This window comes from Lagopus leucura, unplaced genomic scaffold, assembly GCF_019238085.1.
Source record: "Lagopus leucura isolate 7727_CA_CO unplaced genomic scaffold, USGS_WTPT01 Super-Scaffold_73, whole genome shotgun sequence".
NCBI lineage: Eukaryota > Metazoa > Chordata > Aves > Galliformes > Phasianidae > Lagopus > Lagopus leucura.
In genome coordinates, this window is record NW_024962252.1 from 43458624 (window position 1) to 43485010 (window position 26387).

Sequence of the window (26387 nt, forward strand, 5' to 3'; positions counted from 1 at the left end):
TTTTTTTTTTTTTTTTTTTTTTTTTTTTTTTTTTTTTTTTCTGTTTAGTTACAGAATAAATTCATTTGGGGATCTGGAATATTTGTAGCACCCTGGACTGACATAGTAAGCTGACTGAACTGTAGAAAATGATAACTTATGTATTTCTATGGGCTTATTTTTATGTTCTGGGCATTCATTCCTTGAGCATTGTACAAAAAGTAAACATTTATGATGAACAGGGTGATGGCACTGGGACCATATTGTACATCTTTCTCATGAAGTTTTTATAAATGGGCAGATACGTCTTCTAAGTTTTTCACAGAATTTTTGAATGGAAATTTTGTATTTTCTCTGTAGTGTTATATTTTGATTGTACAGTTGAATGTTGAAAGAAAAAAAAAAAAAAAAAAAAACAATTCAGTACCCAAAAGGAGGTGCCATATTATTCTCAAGCTTTTCCACTAAAACCTAAAGAGCTTTGAATCTAAGAAAAAGAAAATGGACAGATGAGTGAATCAAGTTAAAGCAGTAATGGAGCATTAGTATACTTAGGATACAAAGAACAGTAGTTCTTAAAAGATATCTCTTCAGAAGTCCTTTGTGAATATTTTAAACTGCTGATATTTAAAATTATTTGCTCTTTTTGTTTGCATGGAAGAAAGGCAGTGAGTGTCTGCGTAGCACACTGTGCTTCTGTTTCATTTTTGATGTCACAGGTTTGAGATTTCTAATGGGCTTCTGTGACATTGGGAATTTTGCCTCAAAGGACTTCAGCTTTCCAGACAGCAGGGGTGGAATGATCTGTGTCAGATGTTGAGAAATGAACTCTTGGAAGTGCCTTTCCTCTCAATTGACTGTAATGGGGATCTAGACATTGCTCAGAGGAGGACATCTGCACTGCAGACATCTAAATGTGGGCAGATGGTGCCACTGGCAGTAATGTGCTCTATAGAAAACCAGCTTCTCTTGTGCAGGAGTTGGAACTATGTCTTCAGAAAAAGTGACTCTCTACTATGCATTCTATGTTTCTGGCACATCAGAAAATGGAAATAAAATAGTAAAAGATAAAAGAAATGAAGTCAGTCCCACCCAAGTGATTACTTCTTGGCTGTCAGTAAAAGGGAAGGGGTGAGTGGACATCACAGCACTGTGCTGAGCCCTGGGCTGTCCCTTCATCTGTTTGTAACCTGACCAGAGCATGCCTCAGCTTTTTTCTTGCTTTTTATGCTTAAAAATCCTTCCCACACACATTTAAGTAAAAATAGAGTTAATACATTTCTATATAAAGTCAGAGCATATAACTGAGTCCAGGGAGCTTGAATTCTTAAATATAGCCAGTGGATGTACAGAAGCCTCCAGGAAGAAATTTTAAGCAGCACTTGCTCTGTATCTCCAAGCAGTGATAGCTTAGGAGTACAAAACCAATCCAACAGTAATTTTCCTTTTGTTGTTGACCAGTTCTGATGTACTTGACAGTTCAGTAGCTGTCCGTTGGGTTTGACAGAGGACAGTAATTATTAAAGTGTAATGTAGATAAAGTAAAACATCATAATTTTTTTCTTCCTTTTTTTTTTTACCCGAGGAAGCAAAGGGAAGGTGAAAATACATATTCATTTATGACTGACGGAAGGGTGAAAAGGCAAAACTTAGTAATGTTGGAGGGTTAAAATGTTCCTTGATAAACTCAAGTATACAAACTAGACCGTCATTATAGTTTGAATAGGAAAACTCCAACTACTCAGAAATGTATCCTACAAAATCAATACATATTAGCTTGTCAACAGAAACTCAGAAAGATGGACAGTGCTCTGGCAATGTAGCCATGATTAAAAAAGTGAAAAACAGCAAGAAAAACCTGAGTCCTGATGATATGAAGAATTCAGTCAAGCAAAACTAGTGCAAGCTACAAGCCGTGGCAACTAACGAACAATGAAAAGATTCAGAAAGTTCTGTCTTTCCACAAGATCTTGCTAGTACATTCAAGGAAGAGAATAACATTGAAGTTGGCTTCGTTGCATAAAGTCCTCTGCTGCCAGGAACATTGCTATTTGTTGTCAAGGCTACTGGCTTTGGCCTTGAGCTCTTGTTCATTGTGGACTGTAGATAACTGCTGTGCAGGAAAGACTTTCATCTAGATCATTAAAAGCAGAGCGTGGTTGCTATTTGTGTTTGGTTGCTGAGAGTAATGTTTTTTCTTTAAGCGGAGATGTATTCAATAACTAAATCTCTCCTGGGTGCAGATTTTGTTCCTGATTACTATCTGGAGATGCAGTAGTCCCTAACATTTCTCAGCACTGGAAGCTTCTTGCTGAAGGTTGGTTCCTTCCAGCCACCAGGGCTGGACTCAGTGCAGTACCACAATGCCTGAACTGAATGTCTGCTATGTAATTTCTCAGGGTAAAGACTCTGGCAGTGGAAAAGAAAGCGTACAACAAGGCGCATATTAAGTTAGAGAATGGTGCCTACTAGATGGCCGTGTGAGGTCACCCTGCAGGCTGCTGTGATTGCCAAATTGGATGGCTTTCTCCTGAGTGAGTCTGGGTGAGGTTTTTTTACTTATCTCAGGAAAGAGGAAACAAGAAAAATGGAACTTCTGCTTTTTGATTCTGAAGAGGTTTAGACAACAGCACAAAAATTTACTGTAATTAATCAAAGGGGTTTCCTGTTTAGGAGTGTCTCTACCAAATATTAGCTTTTTCTGTTTCAGAGGGACTTTTTGAAGATAAGCAAAGATATAGACACCTCAGAGATTAATCAAATGAATCAAACGTTATCATTAACTTCAGATAGCATGTTCAGATAGATGTTGATGACAAGAATTCTACTTGTTATCAGGCATGACTTAAAGATAAAGAAAGATAAGTTTAAAAACTGTGGTTTTAAGTGATATATTTTCCTAGCCAGGGGAAATTAAAGGAAAATAACTTCAGAAGCAAAGATAATGATAATTGCGGACAATTGTTACTGTGTTACTGGGAAAAGATGCTGGATTCAGGTTGATCTTTGAACAACTCAAGTACTGTTGCCTAGGTAGCAAAAATAATCCAATCTTTAATTCCTACAGTAAATGTCATTTCATTTTAGAGATGCTCTTAGGGTTTAATTCTTTGGTTTTGGTTTTGTTTTCTTCTCCTGAATTAAATATGAAACTGTCTGAGGTATTCTATTTTCAGCTTTGGAGGAACCTAAGACTAAAGTTATATACATTTGTAGAAAGAAAATATCTAGCAAATCACTAATCACAATAATGATTCAGTTTACTGCTGCCTTTGAATTGCATAAGGTAACATCTTCTAGCTCTGAAGCCCTTGTATCTTTTAGTCAAATGTGATTGAAATTGACTCGCATATCCAAAAGCTATTGGAGTGTAATAGAAATGTAAGGTAAAGATTTGTGAGAAGAAAGTTTAAATTTAAATTAGCTCACAGCTATCAGAGTTGCTTACAGTCTGTACTTGGAAAGTACACGACATATTTCTCTTTCAGCCAAAGTAACCACACAGTTCTGGTGACCAAGTCTGTATCAAACGCAGTAGTGAGTTATCTTGAACTTCAGTTCTTGTGTCCTCACCACCATTTTTCCAATTGGTTTATGAAATTAAGTCTAGTTATTTAATTTCTGTGGCCATCATTTTCACTTTTAGTAAACTGGAGATGGTGAACCTCAACCAACTTTGAAATGTGAAGAGAGTTATATACATTAGTACCATTACAGGAATTTTAATACTTCAGATCTCCTCTTACTAAGAAGAGTGAAAAGGCACCTTAGGATATTTTGTGATAATTAACAGCAAACTTTCAAACTTGAAAGTTACATGGTATCAATAAATCATGAAGTCATTCTTCTCGTAATCCCTCATTGCTATAATTGCTTTAATTAAATAAAAAAAAAATAAGATTGCTATAATACTTTTTTTTTTTTTTTAATGAATGGTAAATATTCTAATATTGAGAGCTTTCTATATATAATTTCTTTTCTGGAAAGAAATACCTTTTATATATTGTCTACAACTTTGCTTAAAAAAGGAAACATTTAAGCTTCAGCTTAGCATTCCAGCTATACCACTTTAAATCACATATTTCCATAAAAATAATAAGCAGTGTTGTCATTGCTATACCTCCTGTCAGTATCTCATGCTTGGTTAAGTGTGTTCATCAAGGTTCTTGTCTTTTTGAAATATGACTGTTGTAACACCATGGTGGCTTCTGTCAGATAATGCTTCTGTCAGATAATGCAGCTGTCTTGAGCTCTTACATATGAGGGGGAAAAAAAAAAAACAACAACCATCTATAGCCCTCTGATGAACCCTTATAAAAAATTGTGTTTCTAATTAGATACATACAATAGAGAGTACCACAGGGATTTGTTCATTGTCACAGACCTTCAGAGCTGAATTTCTGTAGCAGTTTGCTGAAACACATAGACAACAAGAGGCATTTGTGACTGCATGTGATCCAGAGAGATAAGAGATAGGTTAGATCTGAAGCACCTGAAATAAGAAGCAGTGGGAAGCAGAAGCATTCTTGTATTTTGAGATAATTATATTCAGTTTATTCACAGAATTCAGGCAGCAAACACTTATATAACATTTCAAAAGGAAGCAATTTTAAAAAATACAGTTAAAAGATATTTTAAACCTCATTTGTAGTCCAATTATAGCAGATGATAATTAAAAAAGTATATCTAAAAGACAGATAAATTTTCCTTTTAGAGGAAATGGGGATGTGGTTGCAAAAGGAAGTAGACTATATAACAGCAAAGAGAACTTTCATTTCTTCATATAAACGTACGACTGTTTGCTAATAGATGCAGCTCCAAAGTCCTTGGAATTTTCTGCTAAATGTGCTGTGCATAGGGGCGTTTTTACAGTATTTAGAATCAAGTGAAAAATGGCATGATCAAGTTTTGCTATTAATGGACTTTGAAACATAGTAACTTAATTCAAATTAATGGACTTAATATTTTCTTTAAAAACAAAAAACCCCCACAAATCTGAGGCATTAAAGGCATTGAATCTGATGCAAAACAGCACTTCAAAGAGAAATGCAAGAAGAATCCCACATAAGTTGTTGCTGAATTTAGAGAATGAGATCGTCATTCATGACAAACAATGGTTAGATATACACTATCTACTTCTTACAAAATCATATATTCTAAAGTGTTGTCTGCTTCATCAGTTGGTGAGGTAGAATAAAGGAAAGCAGAAAAATCTCAATAATGCTAAACATAATTGAGAACGGTAGCTTAGCAAAATTTAACTAGTTCATTTTAGAGAAAAGACAACCAAACATTAATTCTATAAATACTTGACAGGAATGGGTTGCTAATATAAAATGAGGAAGTAACCTTCATCTGTAACGGGCAGAGAATCGTGTCACATCTTTGTCATTGTATTTCACGCATACGCAGTACCAATGAACGTAATGAAATTAGAAAACATGCAGAGTTGAATTATGAATAACTAGAGGATAGTGACAACAATCATTAGAAAACCAGCTGTACATCCAAAGGTTGTTAAAGTTGTTGCTCTTAACAGTGTCAATAGCAGCTCAAACTTTGTTACCCATGATCCTCCAGCAGTACAGAAACGAAATGTAGTTTCCAATCCTAGTACATGAGGTGTTCTGAAGAGAAAATAATATTAAAGTATTGGACAGAAAGAGGAAAAATATACTCCATTACTCACATGAATATACGCAAATAAGAATTTCAGTAACCACCAGTGAACAAATTCTGAGCATGAATACTCATGCTATACATTGTAGTTAAACCTAAAAGCAACAAAAAAGAAAATGGCAGTTAAAAACAGTTTGCTCCTCAGGAGGCTCCTGAATAATTTTTAATTGTGACTTGGAATATCATAAAATATGTTTATATATATAGCTGTTACAACTGAGGAAAATCTCTACATATTTTGTAGAAATAACCAAAATGTATATATGTATTCTTGAGAGTACAGAATTAATTAATATAAATATTAATTAATATTAATTAATACAAAGAATAAAACTGAAGTGTTGTGAAGTACGGTAATGTAAGTTGGAAATGACCCACAAGGCTCATCAAGTCCAACCCCTGGCTCCACACAGGACCACTTAAAGTCCAAACCCTATGTCTGAGAGCATTGTCCCAACACACCGTGAATTCCAGCAGCTCAGGGCCGCGCCCACTGCCCTCTCAGGCAGAGCCTTTCCCTAACCCACACTTGCCCCTCTCCTGACACAACTCCATGTTCCCTTGGCAGTGTCACAGAGAGCAGAAAAACAAGAGATTGACATTAGTCTCATATTTGAATATTAGGTCTACGATCTGTTTTCTCATATACAGATTTTCTGGTGTGACCAAGTACTCATTAGCTCATGCTAGACTGTGTCTATGAAAGACAAGAATTTAATTTTGATTCTTTTTTATATGTAACATTTTATTCATGTGCACAGTACCTACTGTCTGTTTTTGAATTGGATTGAACTGAGGGTCTAGCAAAATACTGTTAATTAAGCTGACTGTAAAATTACTAATGCATCATTTCTCTCTTCTACAGTATGCTGTCTGGCTGATCCTTTGGGTTTCATGGAACGTGTTTGTTATCTGCTTCTATTTGGAGGCTGGAGACCTTTCAAAGGTAATTTACTATCAGATACATTTAAACTATGGGTACTGTGTTAGCATCAGTTAGCTTCAGTTCAAAGGTTGTCTCTTCTGTATTAATCACTGGAATAATATGATAGAAATTTAGAGTATTCTGGATATGTTTAAAACCTCAGTCCTAGACATCTTCTGATGCCCACCACAACAATGGCTTGTGACTTTTAAAGGAAAAATACCTCACTTGTTTTCCTTCCTTGTTTGAAATATGATTTGCGACATAAATTTCATCTGGATGAGAAATGCAAATTAGTGATTTCACAAATACAAAAGATTATTATCTCAGTAGTAAACAATTTTTTTAATTACTTTTATTTCTTACTGTTCAGCTTGCTTTTACTTAGCTGGATTCCTTCCAGGGGTCTTGTACCACAGCATAAGAATTATAAAAGAAAGTATCATCTCTCATTAAAATATAAACTGAAGTGCTAGAATAGATTGTTATTTGGCTCTAGCAATGTTTTTGTAACCTTGTACTCCTCATACAAATATTATGACTGAGCGCTTCAATACAGTAAATAAAAAAAAAAAAAAAAAAAAAAAAAAAAACCTACAGGAAAAACGTATATATTTTTAAAAAGAATGATGTATTTATACAGTTTTATTGATACTGTAAGTGATAACATGTAAAGTGGTAATTGTTAATGCACTCAAACCAGGATTTCAAACCAAAACCTTCTCTTTCTAAAGTGAACCCAGAGGACTGGCAAATGGTGGGATAAAAGATTAGCAATGGTAATAAGCTTTGACTTAGCCTAAATATTGCAGCCTGTGCTGAGTTATGTTCACAGTGGTGTGAACTGACCAGCAAGGAGAATTCTACTTGTGAAAGGAAACTACATTCATCTCTCAACTCACATATTTAATTGCCTTTTCTGAGTAAAGAGAATTTAGACTAACTGTAAGTTACAGGTATAATTCTCTGATCCTTTGTGAGTTACCGATGTCTTATGGTGCAGTTAACACTTTTATAGGAAGAATGAATGAGGTAAAGATACTTCCATACTTATATGTTGTCCCAAATTGTAGAAAATGGTGGAAACTGGGATTGTTTAGACTTGCGTCGTCAAAAGAAAATCATTTCCTGAGGCTATAAAATAATTTTCTGCAGGTAAACCAATGTTACACTTTTGGGGGTTTATTCCTTCAGATAAGAGCAGCTTCATTAAGATCTTGGCAAACATGTAGTAAATACAAGACTTTGACTATAGTGTCTTCTATTGACTCCTAATGTTTTCTTTATTGCTAAGTGAACTGATGTTTGTAACAAACCCAGCACCTGTTGTACCACTGCACTCATCCCATCTTCTCCACCTGCTCATTTCAACCACCTGCATTGTTTAACGTTGGGATGCTCATAATGTCTTGGGAAGTGAAAGGAGATGGGAAAGAAAGTAGAAACTAAAAACACCTGTTTTTACTGACAGTATTTAAATTAGAATAAAATTAGCTTAAGAACACTGGTAATTGCTGCTTGGAACGAAATCAGACCAGACAACAATGCCTACACCTGGAACTGTTTGTTTCTGAAGACTTGAACTGTGTGATCTGGTCTTTCTCAAGCAACCATGTACTTGAGGTATATATTTGGCTGCAGTTAAACTGTTTCTTTGGACTATAGAGGCATTATTTAGTTGGATGTGATCTGCCTGAGAATATCCAGTCAAGTACATTTCTCCACTTCTGGTTTTCAGGCCAGTAGCATTACTGACGAGAGGAAGAAAAGCAAAAGTAAACTGAAAACAGATTTTGGAAATGGTTATAGATTGACTCATTGCCTACAGAAGTCCTAATTCACATGTGAAACAACTTTCTCTTCTCCTTTCCAGCTGTGTGTGGTACACCAAAATGTCTCCAAATAATCAAATATCTTGCAAGATTTAGGGCTTAGAAATATGTGTACAATAGAAAGACACCCAACTATTTGGACAGACAAAACTTATCCTCATATTCTAGATCTTTAAAAGGCTCAAACTGCTTAGTATAAGTAGACATCTAATGAAACGGAACATTTTTATCTTTGTTTCTCAGTTATGTTCACAGGTCTTGCACTGAATCTCCTTTATTGTTTATATTCTCATCAGGGAGTAACTGCAGCTTAAAATCTGTAATGGTACTCCCATGTATTTTTTTTATGTTTGAAATGGCACATAGAACCTTAAAAAAAGCTCTAGGTCTGAAATGGTTCTAAATAGAGAATAAAAAATAACCTTAAAATAAGTACCAGAGGGATGCCTCTGAGGCTGTAAACCATAAAAGAGGAGCCTGCACAGCATGGTTTTAGGAATTGATAGGTTAAAATTACAGCCTAATAATAGTTCAACTGGGTATAGTTTATTTTTATATGTATAATTTATAGCTTTCTGCCAAGGAACAGAAAAGCTTCCTTTTCCGAAAGTTTTGAGAACAGCTTTTATTCTATGTGTATGTATACAAATTTTTCCGCTTTATCTATGGACACAATGGGAAAATCTTATTTAAATTGTTAACATACCTTATTAAAATACACTTTTTAAACAAGTTATGCAGACAGGAGGTCATGACATTTTTACGACTTTTCCTTATTACAATGTAATGGGCCTATAAGGACTCAGAAATTTTTAGAACCATAAGATAGTACTGTCTGAAGAGGCTGAGAAGGCTCAAGACTCATTAGTGAATAGCCATACAAGTCTGTTTACATGCTACCATTACAGCCATATGTATGCTGTGGAAAATGATGTCGCACTCTAAGTATTTTCCAACTTTCAGGCATAGTTAATGCCTTTGCTAATGCTCTTTCACAGCAAGCTGAAATATTTATGTCTGAGAAGATTTCTAACAAAGAAAATGCAATCAGTTTTTCTTAACCTTATTATATGGATCTGTGTGTGAATAGCTAGAGAGCCGACTTCTGAGACTTACTTTTCAGTGTCACACTTCAATAATATTTAATTAGTCTGTGTTACTATGATTTTTGGTGAGTGCCGTTCTCAGTATAAGTAAGACTTTAAGCTTTCGGGATCTCTAAGTAGTCGTATTTAGTTTGGCCAGTGGCTAAGTCAGTGTATCGTATGAAAAGCATAACCTTTCATCTTAAACGAAACAAATCTGAAGTACACTAGTGAAATGAAAAAAAAATGAAAAATAATAGAAGGCATATATGAGAAACTGTGGTGATTCAATGACTTGTTTAAATATACCAGGAAAGAAAACAAGGAACTAGATACAGCTGTCTTGGAAGAAAAATAAAAAAGAAAAAAGAAAAAAGAATCTAAAAAGTTAACAGTATGCCCAGCACTTTTGACCTTCTTCAGGCAGAAGTCTCATTTGCATCTGTGTGACTAAGCTACAATGTCTGAATAAAGACCCTCAATAGAGAGTTCTGCAAATGGTCATGTAATGAAGAAAGAGCACCATTTGCTTCAAGGCTTTTAAAAGCTTCTACTAATGATGCCTGTGGATCCCACAAGCAGCAAAGAAGCAGAATAAGATCTACTGAACTCCCATTCTTAGTTTATTGGCCTTCTTTTCTGCGAAAGATGCATGGCTAAAATTGTAAGTGAGGATAGGTAGACGTGCTGCTGCCTGTTACTGGGAGACAAGACAGACTCATGGTGCTGGATAATGGTAATCAATTAGGATCAGGGTCCAGAGCAGCCCTTATGCACATGCTCTCATCCCAACCCTTAGGGATCTTCTTGTGTGTGACCCCACCTGCGTGACCAGATGCAGGAGCTCTCCTCTCACTGTAGTGTCCTTGGTTCCATGTGAATGTGACCAAGAACAGTTTGTGTGTGCTTTCACAGTTGCAGTTGACGTAGTTTCTGTTTGGGTTTCTTGACACATCCCTTAATTTTTCCGAGTAATATTGAAAGATTGCATTTAATATATTAAAACATAAGGTTATAAGTTTTTATGTTTTCTAACAGAAAAGTTAAGTGTCTGAATGCCAAATGCTATAGCATGAAGAAATGCCAGAATTAAGGTTGCTTGCATAATCATAGTTTAGCTCTCTCTGTGCATTCATTTTTTTATATAGCTCTTAATTATGAGGTCATAATACTTTTCTTAATCTCTGTACAGCTTGGCCTATTTTAGAGATGAACTGGGTTTGGGAATTTAGTGATGTTGCCATACAGCATCACACTCCATGGATTGCAGTAGTTAGGAAAAGCTAAATAAAGAGGCAGGAAATAAATATATTGTGCTTTTCTTACTGTGTACAGCCATTACATATTTTTTTTTCTTCTCAGAGGTCAGTATGTAATTCATTTCTGTATTCCAAGAAAATAAATCCTGTTTTTTCCACCCTACTCTGAAGACATGTAGAATGTTATGAAAGCTTACATACAGAATCATGGCACTTAGAAACCCTGAGCACATTGATAGTTATATTTACGTAGCTACCACGTTTACAGAAAGCCTGATTTTAGCACTTGTTCTACTCTACTGATCTTTAGATCTACTGATCTAAAATATTTATTTTAGATAAATACTAATTTGCATTCAACTGAAGTTACTTCCATTTCTGTCATTCCCTGAGTTGCACAGAGTTGACCAGGAGCATGAAGGGATAGGAAAGATTTAAAAAAAAAAAAAAAAGGCAAAAAAACCCACCACTTATTTCTTAATTTCACTTTTAAATATGATACAAAGTACTGAATGGATTGTAGGTATTAAAATGTAAACTAAATAAAAGTATGTATTTAGCTTGTTTTCTGCTAGAAGTTTTAAGAGAAATCAAATGTTTCTAATACATTTTCTCCTACCCACCCTAAATATGAGAGCTGCTCCTAAAGTAGTGTGTCATCTTTTGTTATGTTGGCCCATGACATCAAAGGTGGGTGTTGGTGGTATGGCAGTAGAGATTGAACCTTCGCACCAATATTCCACTACATTTTTCTGCTGTGTGAGAGATGGCAGCAGAGGGGCCATCTGACAAAATGGCATCTGACATGGAAGTACATATGAAGCAAAGGTATAGAATTGAATTCCTCCACATGGAACAAATTGCACCCACTGACTTTCATCGACTCTTGCTAAATGTTTATGGAGACCAAACAGTGGATGTGAGCACAGTGAGTGGGTGGTGCATTTAAGCAGTGGTTGACAGCAACAGTGGGTCAGATCCGCTGCAGATTTTTTGGAAAGTGACGTGCAGGCTTTTGTTCGTTAGCTGTGCCTAAATGATGGTGACTTGAAAAATAGTGTTTTGTAGCTGAGAATTTTCTCTATCAAATGATGCTGTTGTGCTCTTTGTATCTGTTGTAATTTCCATGGAAATAAGCACGAGGCTTTACTTTCAGAGGACCTAGGTAGAAGATAACTTACACCACAAATTTGCAGTCTAATTCGTTGTAAGAGACTACAAGTCAGTTGATCCAACCTCGTGCTCAGGACAGTACCAAATTCAAAGTTAGGTGAGGTTGTTCAGAGTTTTAGCAAGCCAAGTTTTAAAAAATTCTAAGTTGTAAAAATTCTACAACTTCTTTAGTTCTAAATTGTTTACATTGTAAAATATTTTCCCCTGATATGTAGCTGAAATTTTTGTTTCTACAGTCTGTGACATTGCCTCTTGTCCTTTCATTGTACCTCGGAGAAGATTTGTGCTCCTGCTCAATTTCCTCTCTTTTGCTTTCAACTGAAATGAAGTACTTCAGGTTTCTTTTTGACTGTTCTGTATATGAATTCTTATTTCAAGGCCTACAGATTGGTACACTTCATAAGGAAAGAAAAAATCTAATCATCATGTCATAAATAATCAGTTCACTTTTCACAACTTCACATGCTTTATTATGGGAGAAAATTGAAGGGTATTTTATGTATTTATACAAATATTAAAAAAAAAAAAATCTACATATTAAAAAAACCCCTAAGTAATAGCTTATGGAAAATGCAGAAAGATAAGTTATCCTTATTATCTAGGAGAAGTAATACCAGAGGTTTCAATGCTTGTTGCAGTTTCAGCCAACAGAGAAATTGCAATAGTCCTACATTGCTAGTAGGGATAAATGGAGGGGAGAGGAAATACGAGAGCCATATTTCCTTCCAGTAGTCCGTTTGTCCCCAGAAACTTTTCCAGCATACTACACACCTGCGAGTATTTTTCTATTTCAGCATCTGAACACTAGCAAGATCTCTTCCACCTATCTGTGTGACTTTCATATGCCACTGCTTAGATTGATACTCAGGAGCTCTGAAGTGCAGTTTATATCCATATGCAAATTAACTTCAATAATGCAAATTACTTCAGGATATGATTTGCATAGCTTGTCACTCATGCTCCTTAAAAACATGTTGGCTATGAGTGCTGAGCACTTTAAGCAGCTAGTGTACTGTGATTTTAAAGGGATAGTATGTAGCCTCGGTGAAGCTAATGAAAGAAACAAAAGAAATGGGTCATTCATCTTCAGTGTAAGTCAGCTGTAGCAAAGCAATGAACTTGGCAACAAGGTTGAACGTGAACTACTTAGAAATTCATTTGATGTTACTTTATGTCGATTAGTATAATTGTTATACTACTTTGATTTCGCATTTACTAATTATTTTTGTAAGGCAGTGGTCGTTAACAGTTAAATGTCAATGTTGTACGTTCTCTACTAAAACAACCTGCGGGATGTTTAATTTTGAACATATTACCTTCCTTGGATGTTGTTTCAACAGATGTCCTGTTAAGATAACAGAGAAATTAAATTAGTTTTCAACTCAAAGCATCTGGTTAACTTTGTAGGTAAATGCCTTTGAGCGGTAAATCTGACCGGGGTTTTCAGATAAATAGCTATCAGAATGTTTTAAGTAAATGACTTTATTTTTTCACTTCTATTACTCAGGGCAGATTTGACATGCTTGATCATATATCTAACAGATGAAAATTGAAAATAGAGCTGGCAACCAGCAGTGTTAGGTTATTCTGAGGATAGTTTCATGGGTAGATACTATTAAGTATGCTTATGGTTTCAGATAATTTAGTTTTGCAGCAATTTTTAAACCTCAAGATCTTTGCCAGCTAGAAGGTAAGTGATCATAAAATTTAAAGTGCTTTACTACTGGAGAGATAACATTTTAACATAGATAAAAGTGAATTTTTATCTCTTTTATGGTGAAACAAATTGTGATTGAAAATTACTCAAAGTATACAAAAAATATGAAAAATGTTTGTCCAGATTTTTCTTATTGTGCAATGTTTATATTTTAAAATTTGAGAATGTGTCTTTTGTTGAGTTCATGAAAAATCATACATATGCCTATTGATTTACATATACGGGATATGCATGTATATCTAATAGTTACTGCATGGAATACAGGAACATATGAAATTGAGTGTAGTGAATGATAAAATGATGATTCTATATGGTAATTTACAAATGTGTGCACATAGATACGAGTATCTCTATATGTTCCAGTTATGTGGAGTTTCTAGTCTATCTCTTGAGATAATGCCATGCAGATTGCTACAAATCTTTCAAATGATACCGTGAGAACATTGCAGAAAGAAAAAAAGAACAACCGCATGTATTTATGAGATTACTTTTTAATATTTATTAATTATAATGCAGTACCATCTAGTGGCCCCAGTTTGATGGCAGGATGACATTATGCTATGAGCGTCATATAATGCATGTAATATAAATAGGACCTGTCCTGCTTATGACCAAGTGGCAATTTCTAATCTCCTTCACTTCTCTCTTCTTCATTCTCACTTATCCTTCTTTATTTTCACTTTTGAATGCTGTAGAGCACTATTGATAGCATTTCACCAACCATGGTGAAACATGGTCAAACATAGGTGAAAATCTCTTAATTTTACATAAAATGAGGAAAAAAACCCACAAGAATTTATTTCCTGAATCACATTTACCTGAATGCACATTTGCCATAACAGCTCTTCTGGGGAGCTGTCTGTGCTTCATATAGACTGGACCTTCCCCATGGATTAGGTGGGCTACAGAAGTAGCTAAGAACAATTGCTGAGGAGTTATTTAGTGGAAACTTAGGGACTCTGCCAGAGCTTATTTGTCTCTTTTGAAAGTATGAAAACATGGAAATATGTTCTGTTCTTTAAAGCTATTACATTTCACTGTCTCATGGTATTTTCTTCCTTTCATTAATTATTCTTCTTGAGTAATATACAATGCATTAAAATAGTCCTTAACTATTTGTTGCTCTAAATGTAGCAATGGATAGAATATGCTTTCTCTACATCTTTAGTCACTCTGGGTATAAATAAGAAAATGTCCTTCCAACTATATTGGATAAGCTTAACCTTGTGAACCTGGACCTACCAGAATCTTCAAGAACACTCTAAGCTGACACTCTGGGAAGTTTTGCATCACTTGAATTTCAGAAGGAAATCATCCTAAACCTTCTGTTACTGACAGTTACTTAAATTTATTCCACTGGTAATCCAGTAGGAAATAAAAATTCTGTATTGCCTTCAGCATCTTTTCACATATGAATAAGCATCTACTGAACCTAGGAAAACAACATGAGCTGTAAAACACTCTTCTTTTTTGATTCTGTGTAATATTGAGCCCATCCCACAGAATAGTGTGTGTGCAGCCAAGCAGTACAGGGTCATTTTGAGCACACTCCATCCTCACTGTAAGTGGTGCTAGGCAGTGAGTTCAGAGACCAGAAGACCATATGCTGAAAAAGGCTGCAGTGGCTGGCCATCTCATAGTGGTTCATAATCCGATAATGTTCCTCAATTGTTGTTCCCTTCTATTGAAAGTCCCCACTTCCACAGCCCTGCCAGAGTACTCAAGCACTTGAACATCTGTGTTCTATCTCTGGGCAAAAACATGCAGGTGTTTTGTGGGACATGACAGTGTCTTAAGCTACACCTAGAAGCCATTTAAGATTTGTTTACCCATAGGCACTCTCCGCTGAAGATAGTAGCTCCTATAGAAGACACTAATAAAAGATCAAGAAGCAACAATACATTTAAGCTGTCTCAGATATTTCCTAGTAAATGTCTGCAATGCCTTAGTCATAGAATCATGTTGTTTATTCTGTACTTCAAGAGAATCGACTCTCATTTGTTAAATCTCCTAAAACATTTAAACACATCATTAAAAAGATATTTCCAGCAATGTAGTGCAATGTAACTGAGATACGATAGAAATTCTTTTTTCTCCTGCAGAATTTGCAGCATCAAAACTTTGTAGTTCATCTTGGATATTAGCAACCTCTCCCTGTTATTTTTGTTTATTGTTCCAATGAAATAAGTGTTTCCAAAGCTGCTATTGAAAGACAGTGATCTGCGATATATGGATAAATGAATTAGCCAAAGTTAACTTAGATAACTCTGTAGGATTTGATGATGAATTTTTATTAATTGCCAGTAATAAATTAGAAAAATTATTTTCTGGCAAAACATCATTGACTTCAGTGTTTTCACATGGCAGCTGACAGCATGCTCCCAGCTTGTTTTGTTGATTCCATATGCACAGAATGAAAGGGTAGCTATGAAAAATATTTGTTTTCCTTTCCTTATAATCCACAAAACTGGATGATTACCTTTGTGAATTTATCCTTGAAGCCGGAGTTCACTCTAGTGCTGACATTTTCAACACTTGTTTCTCTTTCAACAACATTAATTTTAAGGTGCATCCTATCTATTCAAGAATAAACTGCTGTACTCTGGCATTATATCCCACTTATCAGACTACCACAAAAGCCTATTTGGATAGGAATTGGATTCTGCATTTTGAGGGTAGGATTTGATTGATTAAGTAACCTCATGAATTGAACAAAAGTGTGGTTTATTGTGGGTTTCTTTAAAAAGTCTATTCTTCAGCAGGCCACAAGGTAACTCAGGCTATTTTTCTTCCACTCTACGATAGCTAGCTAATTCAGCGATAATGAGGTGATCAGTAACGTGCTGTGGCTGAATATCTCACCGGTATCTTTAAACTGCCAATGAACCCTTTTATAGAAAAACTGCTGTTTGCAACATACAGAGAGGGCGATGATCAGAATGCTCACCTACACTAAGAACTAGACAAAAGAATGGATTCTCCTCTACAGATAATTGAGATGTACCTTACAACTTAGATGAAAAAAGAAGTTGCATTTCTCAGGCTTTCACCCCATCTTTAAAATAAAGAGCACTCCCTGTCTATTTAAGGGTTCCATACTTGTTTTATAATCAAATGCAAAATAGCACTCTTTGCCTCCCCTCTCTTTTTCCCTCTTTGCTATTGTATATTTTTTGCTTTTCTCATTTATATTTTTCACTTTCCTCCTTTTCTCTTTTGGCTTGTTAAAGCTGAATGCTTTTTTCTTTTTTTTTTTTTTTTTTTTTTTTTTTTTTTTTAAACCTCAGCATTGCTTGCCACTGGCCCATTTCTCTAGAGCTGTTCTTGCATACAAATGTATTCTAGCTGTTTGAGGCTAAAATTACAGGTTTTATTTTGCTTTGGAAATAAGGGAAATTCTGTATTAGAATGCAATTTCAATTAGGTATTTATTTTTAAGTGCCACTTACAGAATATACCAAATGTTGTAATGCTGAATTTCACTACCCTTTGTAACCACTTGCACCTTATTCATGTTGTCTTTCCACTTGTTCCCACAGATATACTTGGGTTTTAAGAACAAGACATCTGTCTTGCATCAGCAATGATAAGAATTCCTTTGCGTTAGGTGAAATGAAGTAGTTGGAACATTTTTGTTAAAGATTGGACTTGTGTGTATTTTTAAGCTTTTTTTTTATTAATAGGATATTCAAAATCACGTTTGTGTAGGTGCGTTTGTTCTTTCATCTGTTGTGCAAAACAATACATTATCATAGAATCATAGAATGGTTTGGGTTGGATGGGAACCTTAAGATCATCTAGTTCCAATCACCCCACCCCCCACACTATAGGCAGGGACACCACTCTCTAGACCATGTTGCTCAAAGCCCCGTTCAGCCTGGCCTTGAATGCTTCCAGGGAAAGGGCATCCACAGTCTCTCAGGGCAACCTGTTATGGCATTGTATGATATCATAACAAAATATTGCATATAAAATCTAGATAAAAACTGCTTTTAAACTATATATGTAACTATTTTCCTAAGAATAATGTAAAAATTTGTACCTTAGGTTACACAAAAGTTTTCCATGAACATTATCCTTTACTTATCTGTAGTTCATACCAGATGTGCAAACGGCTGTTGAAGGCACACTGCTATGGGTAATAATGAAATAAATTCCTCCACTGGAAAAACTCATTCCTAAGCCTAGGGAGAAGACCACTCACTTCTATTGCTTAAAAAAAAAAAAAAACATGCACACACATGTATACTTATAAACATGATCACACTTTTCCTTTCATTTAGCAGTGCCTTTCTGTATCTAGTTCTTTTTCTTTTGTACTATTTTTTTTATTTCTTTATCATCTTCTGGGCATAAATTCTATGGGAAAAAAGATACCCACAACAACAAAAAAAAAACAAACAAGTGCTGCTCATGGCACTGTAGCCTTTGTTTACATTCTGCAAACATACCCTAACTTCTTTTAGTTATCCTGTATTGAGTAGTTCCTATTCTATTTGCCAAAAATTATCTCTGCCTTAGTGAATGGTGTAAAGTATTTCCATCAAATAAGTATTTTCAACTCAGTACAAGCGTGTATATAATAGCATATTTTTTGTAGAATTGGGAAGCTTTTGAGTTTCTGACTATTTATTTTGCATGGTTGGCAAACAATCAGATTTCTAGATGTTTCCTAAAACTATGACTTCTGTTTGCACTGTTTGCCTTCCTGAAAACTATGGTTTTAATTTTTAATAAAGGAAGAAGTTATAAGCTCAGACAGCTGTTTGGAAGAAGAGGTTACAGAAGTGCTTAGTAACAACAGACTATGATACTATATAATTAGTTTTTTTTCTCTTCATTAGCATATACAACCTGCTACAGGAATGAGAATATAATGATAATTGCTAGACTCTTGGGTTTTCACACTTGGAGATAGTGTAAAGTACAAATCTGAAGTAATTGGGATTCTTAAAGAAATGTCTCTCTCTACATAGTGATACTAGGAGCTCGTAACAGACTATGGAGACTTAATTTTGATGTTACATTTCCGGCAAGGCGTCTTCAGGAGATAATGGTACTTATCTTGATTCAGGGCTTCAAGTGAAAATGAGTGTAGCAATCTCTAACTTATCATTAGGGAATGTTTGTCTGTATCACAGTATGTAGCATTAATGATTCTGTAGAGCAGTATTACCTCCATATGAAAAGTCACTGAAAACTGAACTTTACTGAAAGAATTTTCATGGAAAATTTGTCTGGTTCATGTACCCATTCTGTTCATAGTTAAGCAGTTCTATTTTTTATTTTTCTATCGTTCCATTTTTTAAAAGCATACAAATGTGTCTGGTAAAAGAGCATATAAAAAGTAAAATAATTATGTAAGATGACCCTCCCTTGTTTTGCTTTATAAAGAAACAGATATGCAAAATTGCTAAGAATCAAACACGATCTCTTTCCTATCTCATACAAGGTAGTGCAAAATATTACAAATATAAGTTGCAATTTACATATAATTGCAATTTACATATAACTTGAGTCTAAGATAATTCACACACTGAAAATGAAGTTCTCTTCAAATAATATTTGATAATTTTGTATTTATTTAAGATTACAAAACTGTAGAAAGAGTGAGGTTGGCGGTAATCCGGTTAACTCTCCTTCTTAATGAGGAAGCCACTTGCCTAGGCCCATGTCCAAGTGGATTTTAAAAGTTGGTAAGGACAAAACTCCACAGCCTTTCTGGGAAATCTGTGCCTGTGCTCTGTCACCACACTGCAAAGCAGCTCCTGGTGCTTACGTGGAATCTCTTGTTTTCCACTTTGTGCCTATTATCCTTTGTGCTGGCAGTGGCGTGCTGAAGAGAACCTGGCTCTGTTTTAATTGCATCCTCCATTTGGGTATTTATATATATCAATTAAACAACAAACATTCTCTTCTCCAGACTGAATAGCCCCAGCTCTCTTGGCCTTTCCTTGTTTGAAAGGTACCCCAGTTCCTTCATCACCTTTGTGGCCCAATGCTGGGCTCTTTCCAGTATAGCCAAGTCTCTGTGTTACCAGTGACCTCAGAATTGGATGCAGCACTGCTTGTGCAGCTTCATTAGTGCTGACACCACTCACCAATGGCTGCACTTCTTCTAGTACAGCCAGTAGTATTGTTAGCTTTCTTAGCAACAGGGGCACATTGCTGACTCATATTCAACTTGGTATCCACCAGGACACCCAGATCTATTTAATCAAATGTGGTTTTTATCTGAGTGCCTATGGCATGTCCTGGTGCCTAGGATTGTTTTTCCACAGACGCGGACTTTATACTTTTCCTAGTTGGACTTCATAATCTTGTCAGACTATTTCTTCAGCCTGTCCTGGTCCCTCTGGATAGCATGACCATTGTTCATATCAACCTCTCCCCTCCATTTTTTTTTTTTTTTTTTATTATTATTATTTTTTATCATCACTGAAGGCACACACTACCCCACATTCCACTTCATTGGTGAAAATGTTGAAGAGCAGACCAACTGTTGACATCTGGTGTACAGCACTACTTGCTGGCCCCTAACTAGACTTTACACTAATGTTCATTACCTTCTGGGCCCAGACATTCAGACAGTTTTCATCCACATTGCTGTCTACTTATCCAATCCATATTTCAAAAATTTTTCTATGAGGATCTTGTTGGTTATTGTGTCAAAAGCCTTCCTGAATTCCAGGAAGACAATATATTCCCCCCTCATTCATCAGACCTGTGATTTCAGTGTAGGTGTTTATCAGATTAGTTAAGGATGACATTCCCTTGGTGAATCCATACTAATGATTGTCTTGCCCTTCACGTGTCAGGTAATGGTTTCCGGGATTAGTTGTACCATCATATTCCCCAGGTTCATGGTGAGGTTGACCAGGCTGTAATTCTCCCTCTACTCCTTCTTGCCACAATCAATTAAAATTATCAAGAGTGGCCCTGTAATGACATCTGCCAGCTCCTTCAGCAATTGTGGGTGCATTCCATCAGAGCCCATAGACTTCAGTATTTTGCTTAGGTATTCCCAGTCCTTAACCTCTTCCACCAGTGGTACATCTTCTTTGTTCCAGCTCTTCCTTCCAGTCTCTGGAACCATTTGTGTTACAGGCGTGTAAACACAGGTTCAGGGAAACAAGCAAGCCACTGCAGATTCCAAGGCTGATGGTGTGACTCCTGCTCCTTCTCAGAAGAACATGGCACAATGTTCTGCTATCCTCCCATGCCTATGTGACATGCCTTTTTTCACATAATTTCTCTTTTTTTTTTCTTTTACACTTCTCATGTTTTCCTAAAAAACATGATGTCTGATGACGGACTAAAACACTCTGTAGATACTTCCCTGCTTAGACTACTGACACAGTACTAGATAGACAATGTTGAATTGTAAGAGTCCAACCATAAGTGACTATTGCCCATTGAATTCATACCACTTAATCATAATAGGATGCCTTTCTTTTAACACTTAGCAATAAATGTACCTAAAAATCTGATCCTATGGAGACAAAACTGCATTTAAACTGGTTATTAGTGTGTTAAGTTTCTAAATCATTTCTGAAAATGGCATTTACATTCTAGCAACAAAAATTCCTTATTATTTTTTTTTTTTAATCCTGAATTTATTCATTTTCAACAGATTTGTTTTCAAGAGAAGGAAAAAGAATGACAGTGGCAGAGTTTTCATTTATAAACATACTGAAAAACTGTATTTTCAGTTGGAGGTCACATAGTCTATTTGATTCTCTTCCTTCATTGATTATCATTATGTTTCAGAGTAAGGCAGTGATGCTGCTCATGAAATAAATTGAAAACCTTCCTACCATGTCCACGAAACAATGGGTGTCAATTTTGAAAATCTTATACAAAAAGTCATACCAACATGCAAATGAATAATAAGCATTTAGATTTTCAGCTCAGAGCATTGAATAGACACTTTAAAAGACAAATGAAGTAAGTGCAAGCTTCAAAGCAAAGAGCAGTGTCAAGAATGTATGCCTCTATATTGATTAGTACTACAGAAAACACTCATAATAAGAAAAATAAAAAGACTGCATTAAAAATTCAAAGCATAAGATCTGATCTGAAGATTTCCAGTAGTGAGCATGGGTTATATATTCAGCCTTCTTACAAATTTGGGGGTATATTTTTATTAATGATTTTTTCCTTTATGCAGTACATCTTTGTGATGGGCTTCATAGCACATATTAGATAAGGTATAAAGCAAAAGAGAAAAGGAAAACTCTTGAATTTGTAAGTACTTTACGTTTTAGAATTATATGCTAAACTGTAGAAACATAAAACTCATGTATTTTATACATAGAAAGTCAGGCAGTACTATGTTATGTTTTTTTTTTAAAAAAAAATATATGAAGAAGGAAAAAAAATCTATATTCATATATTGTTGATGCATTTAGAATATACTCATGAGTCTAGAATGTTCTTTCTCCTTTTCTCTTCTGCTTAGATGGTGCTCAGTTACCTATAGCAGAATTATACAAGAGCTTTCCAGCTTTTTAGCAATATTTCTTCAGAAATAATATTTCTTGTGCATAGAGAGAAACAATATTTAATCCATCCTTAACGCTTAGCTAAATGTTATTTTAAAATATCATAAAATAGGTGCTGTATTATAGCATCTATATCAAGTAGCTTATTTATGCATGTAGAGTATTTTCTCTGATATTTAACCAAAATGATTTTCCTGATTTTCTTTCACTTTTCCCAAACAGTTATGACAAACATTATCCCACCTATGCACTGACTTTTATCATACTGACTCTTCATTTTTGCTCCTTTTTAGCTTAATTAGGCACATTTCTATATGCTTCCTTACTGCTCTTATTTTCTGCCACCTATGGTTGTTCTCAAGGTTCTTCCCAGGTTTTTAATATTCAAAAGAAAGGTTTTTTACTGTAGGTTTTTTTACTATTCAAAAGAAATTCTAGTTGAGACCTCAGCAGCAACAAGTAAAACAGACCAATACAACTTAGAGTATTTTACTTAAAAAGCTGACACTAAAATTTTATTCATTTTGAATTAGGCTTCCTGGGTTTTACCTAGCTCTACTGAGCTGATTTTTATTTTTGACACACTCTGTAAACTTCTTGCCATTCTTTTTGCAACATTTTGCTACCTTGCCAAATGTTACTTGCTTTCAATTTTTGATTGCTCCTGAGTAGATAGTATGTTGCTCCTTATTTAATTCTCCTCCTTCTTCTTGGTTCTTCTCTTCATTTTGTTAAGAACTTTTGGATTCCAGTCCTGACCTCTGCAGAGTTTGCTTTTCTTTTTCTCCATGGTATAAACCATGGCATAAATCATGGAGAAAAATCACCCAAATCGTTGAAAATGAGTTGGATGTGCAGTGGATATCCCCTTTCGATTTCAAACTGCTTCTCAGCTTAACAGCTGAACACTGATAAAAATTTTTTAAGAACAGGTTTTAAAACTGCTGTACATTTGTTTCATGGTGGTTTACATCCACTGTGTACTATTTTAGATTGCATATAAATGATTTTAACACATGGCCAAGTGGTAAAACCCAGAATAAAGTCAAGTACATCCTACCTACTAATCTGCTTGCACAAAACCACCACAGCCAACTCATCCGACACATATGAAGGAGGAAATTTGTCTTATTATGAACTGGTAAGCTCATATAATGTCAGTTTCTTGTTATTTCAAAAGAGCACAGGGATTGATAATTCGTAATATTGTCACAGAACCTCAGGAATGAAGACAGAGTCACTAGTCTAAAACAAACAAAAACATCTAGCTGTCTTTCTGATTTCTGTGGTTGTTCTTTCAGCTTTTTAATTAATTCATTTAAGAAGGGGGAGAAATTTCAGGTGAAGTTGTGTACTGACTGAAGTCAATGCATGGGGCTTTTTATTCCATTGACTAAATGAGGCCAGAAGCTGACAGATTTTTCAAGGGTTTCTCAAAGTGTCAAGTCTTATCCCTAAAAGCGCAATGATGTCTTCAAAATTCTGCACATCAAAAACAATTGCATAATAGCAGATTTCAGTTTCATTGATATGGTAATCATGTTATGTAGCGTGTACCCTGCAAGCATTCAATGTCTAAACCGTTAGTGGAAGGCATGCATAGATAATTTCCATCCTCCGTTTAACATCGAAAACATTGTTAAATTAATTTTAGGGGGAAAATAAAAAAGGCATACTGGTATTTATTATCACAAAACACAGATAAACATGTGAGTAATGGTATGAGTTCTATTTTGCTTTTTGGCTTTCATAATTCAATGATCTTGGAATATAAAAGATGTGCAAATGTTAGGGGATCTGAATCTGTACATGAAAAAGAAAACATTTATTAATCTATTAAATATCATCTACTCACTGAATAAGCCATCTATTTATCTGCAGAAGAGGAGCAGGATATGGTAGTACAAATCACTGGATTTAATATTGGGAAATTTTAGTCTATTTTTCAGCTCTGACCCAGATTAATTGTAAATTGAAGCTTCTGTCTCAACTTTAGCTCTCAGCTCTTGCCACTGTTAAACAAAGATGATTGTAGCTGCTTGCATGAGGTTCAGCTCAGGATATCTCAAGGACCTGCAGTGTGGCTTGAGACATCTTATTCTGGTGATTCACCACGTCTAGACATGTTTGCATTGGTGGATTGAAGCCTAGTTCATATAAATGAGCCCGATTAGGTTTTCTCAAGTGCGAATTGTTCATTGAGTCCGTGAAAATATATCCAATTGCTAACAAGACAAGTAGTTAAAACATTTCTTCTGATAACTTCCATTGACTACTACAGTTATTACTCGTGTTCAAATGGTTTGTACAATTTTTCTGGGAGAGATAAAATCTCTCTTCTCACACTGAAAAATCTTCACCACCAAATGACTAACAGTCCTTTTGGTCCAAATATATGTTTATTTTTATTGATTAAATGAGTATAATTGGATTAGATGAGTCTATTTATTTGGTATATTGAATTTGCCAAATTTTTGTCCTGAAAAATCACTGATAAAAAAATTAAGCTTTTTCAAGGTTGTACCAGTTTATACACCTGTACTTTAAAAAATGATGTTTTCTTAGTCACAAATACCACATCCATTTAAAAATTTTGCTGGGAAATGTGTGGCAGAACTTTTGTAATGATTTCTTTCTTCAGAGCTTTGGGTAAATAAATATGAAGAATGGATCCAAAGAACAGATCAGCAATTTAAGCTGTTCTATATTAACTTAGGACAATTGTAATTGTTTTAATGAATCATAGAATGGTTTAGGTTGGAATAATACTTACTGTCTTTCAAAAATATATTTCTATCCAGATTCTCACTTCCACACTTAGAGCAGATGTTTTACCTCCTTGTTTATATACTGGCATACTGGTTAATGGTTTAGATTTATGAAAGAAAAGAGGTGTGTTTCCCAAACTTATGTTAATACTTCTGGATATATTTAATTTCACTTTTCATAGAATTGTAGAAGTGTAATAATTGAATGTAAAATATCATAGAATGGCTTAGGTTGGAAGGGACCTTAAAGATTAATTGTCTGGCTGTAGGCAGGGTTGCCACGCACCGTATAAGGTTCCTTGGGGCCCCATTTAGCCTGGCCTTGAATACCTCTGGAGATGGAGCACACATAAGTGAGATATTACTGAATCATAAATAAGCTTATATGGAACAAAAAATATAAAACAGGAAGATAATCTGTCCTCTGTAGGTGAAGATTTGGTTTGAGGCCACCCATAGAATATCAAGCTACAAAAGCTCACAGGATCTGACAAGATTGATTCATAGATTCTGAGGAAACTGGTGGATAAAGTTGTCAAGCTGCTATCCATTGTATTTGAAAGGTCATGGCAGTCTGGTGAAGTTCCCATTGAAGAGAAATGAGGAAACAACTTCAGTTTTCTAGAAGGGGGGAAGAAAGAGATCCAGAGACCTACAGGCCAGTTGGTCTCACTTCTGTACCTGGCAAGATCGTGCATCAGATCCTCCTGAAGGCCGTACTAAAGCACCTGGAAAATAAATTGGTTATTGGTGGTAACCACCATGGCTTCACCAAGGGCAAATCCTGCTTGCAAACTTGGTGGTCTTTCATGATGGAGTTACAGAGTCAGTGCATAAAGGAAGAGCAACTGACGTCATCTATTTGGACCTGGATGGTTGCACTCAAAGAGTTGTGGCCAATGACTCAATGTCCGAATGGAGACTGGTGGTGAGTGATGTTCCTTGGAGATCAGTTCTGGGCTCTGTGCTATCTAAAATCTTTGTAGATAATGGATAGTAGAATTGAGTGCACCCTCAGCAAGTTTGCCAATGACACCAAGCTGAGTGGTGCAGTTGACTCACTAGAGGGAAGGGATGCCATCCAAAGGACCTGGACTGGCTTGAGAGGTGGGCCCATGACAGTCTCATGAAGTTCAACAACGCCAGACAGACCTGGGCAGAAAATAGCTTGAGAGCAGCCCTGAGGAGAAGGATTAGAAAGTGTCAATTGATGACAGACTCAACACAAGCCAGCAATCCGTGCTTGCAGCCCAGAAGGCCAACCATATCCTGGGTTGCATCTAGAGAAGCATGGCCAATCAGGTCAACGGAAGGCATTCTGCCCCTCTACTCTGCTCTTGTGAGACTCCACCTGGAGTACTGCATCTAGTTCTGGGACCCCCAATACTAGAAGATTATCAAACTGTTGAAGCAGACCAGAGGAGGACCATGAAGATGATCAGAGGCCTGGAGCACTTCTGCTGGAG

At 35.6% G+C, this 26387-nt stretch overlaps 1 protein-coding gene across 2 annotated transcripts in view; it reads left to right on the forward strand.

Moving 5' to 3' along the window:
• The window catches only part of NKAIN2 (sodium/potassium transporting ATPase interacting 2), a 502256-nt gene that overhangs the window by 262350 nt on the left and 213519 nt on the right, over positions 1 to 26387 (forward strand). For both annotated transcript variants that reach the window (XM_042886386.1, XM_042886396.1), the window contains exon 3: positions 6524 to 6604. In XM_042886386.1, the coding sequence (XP_042742320.1) occupies positions 6524 to 6604 (81 nt within the window). The remainder of the gene's footprint in view (positions 1 to 6523; positions 6605 to 26387) is intronic.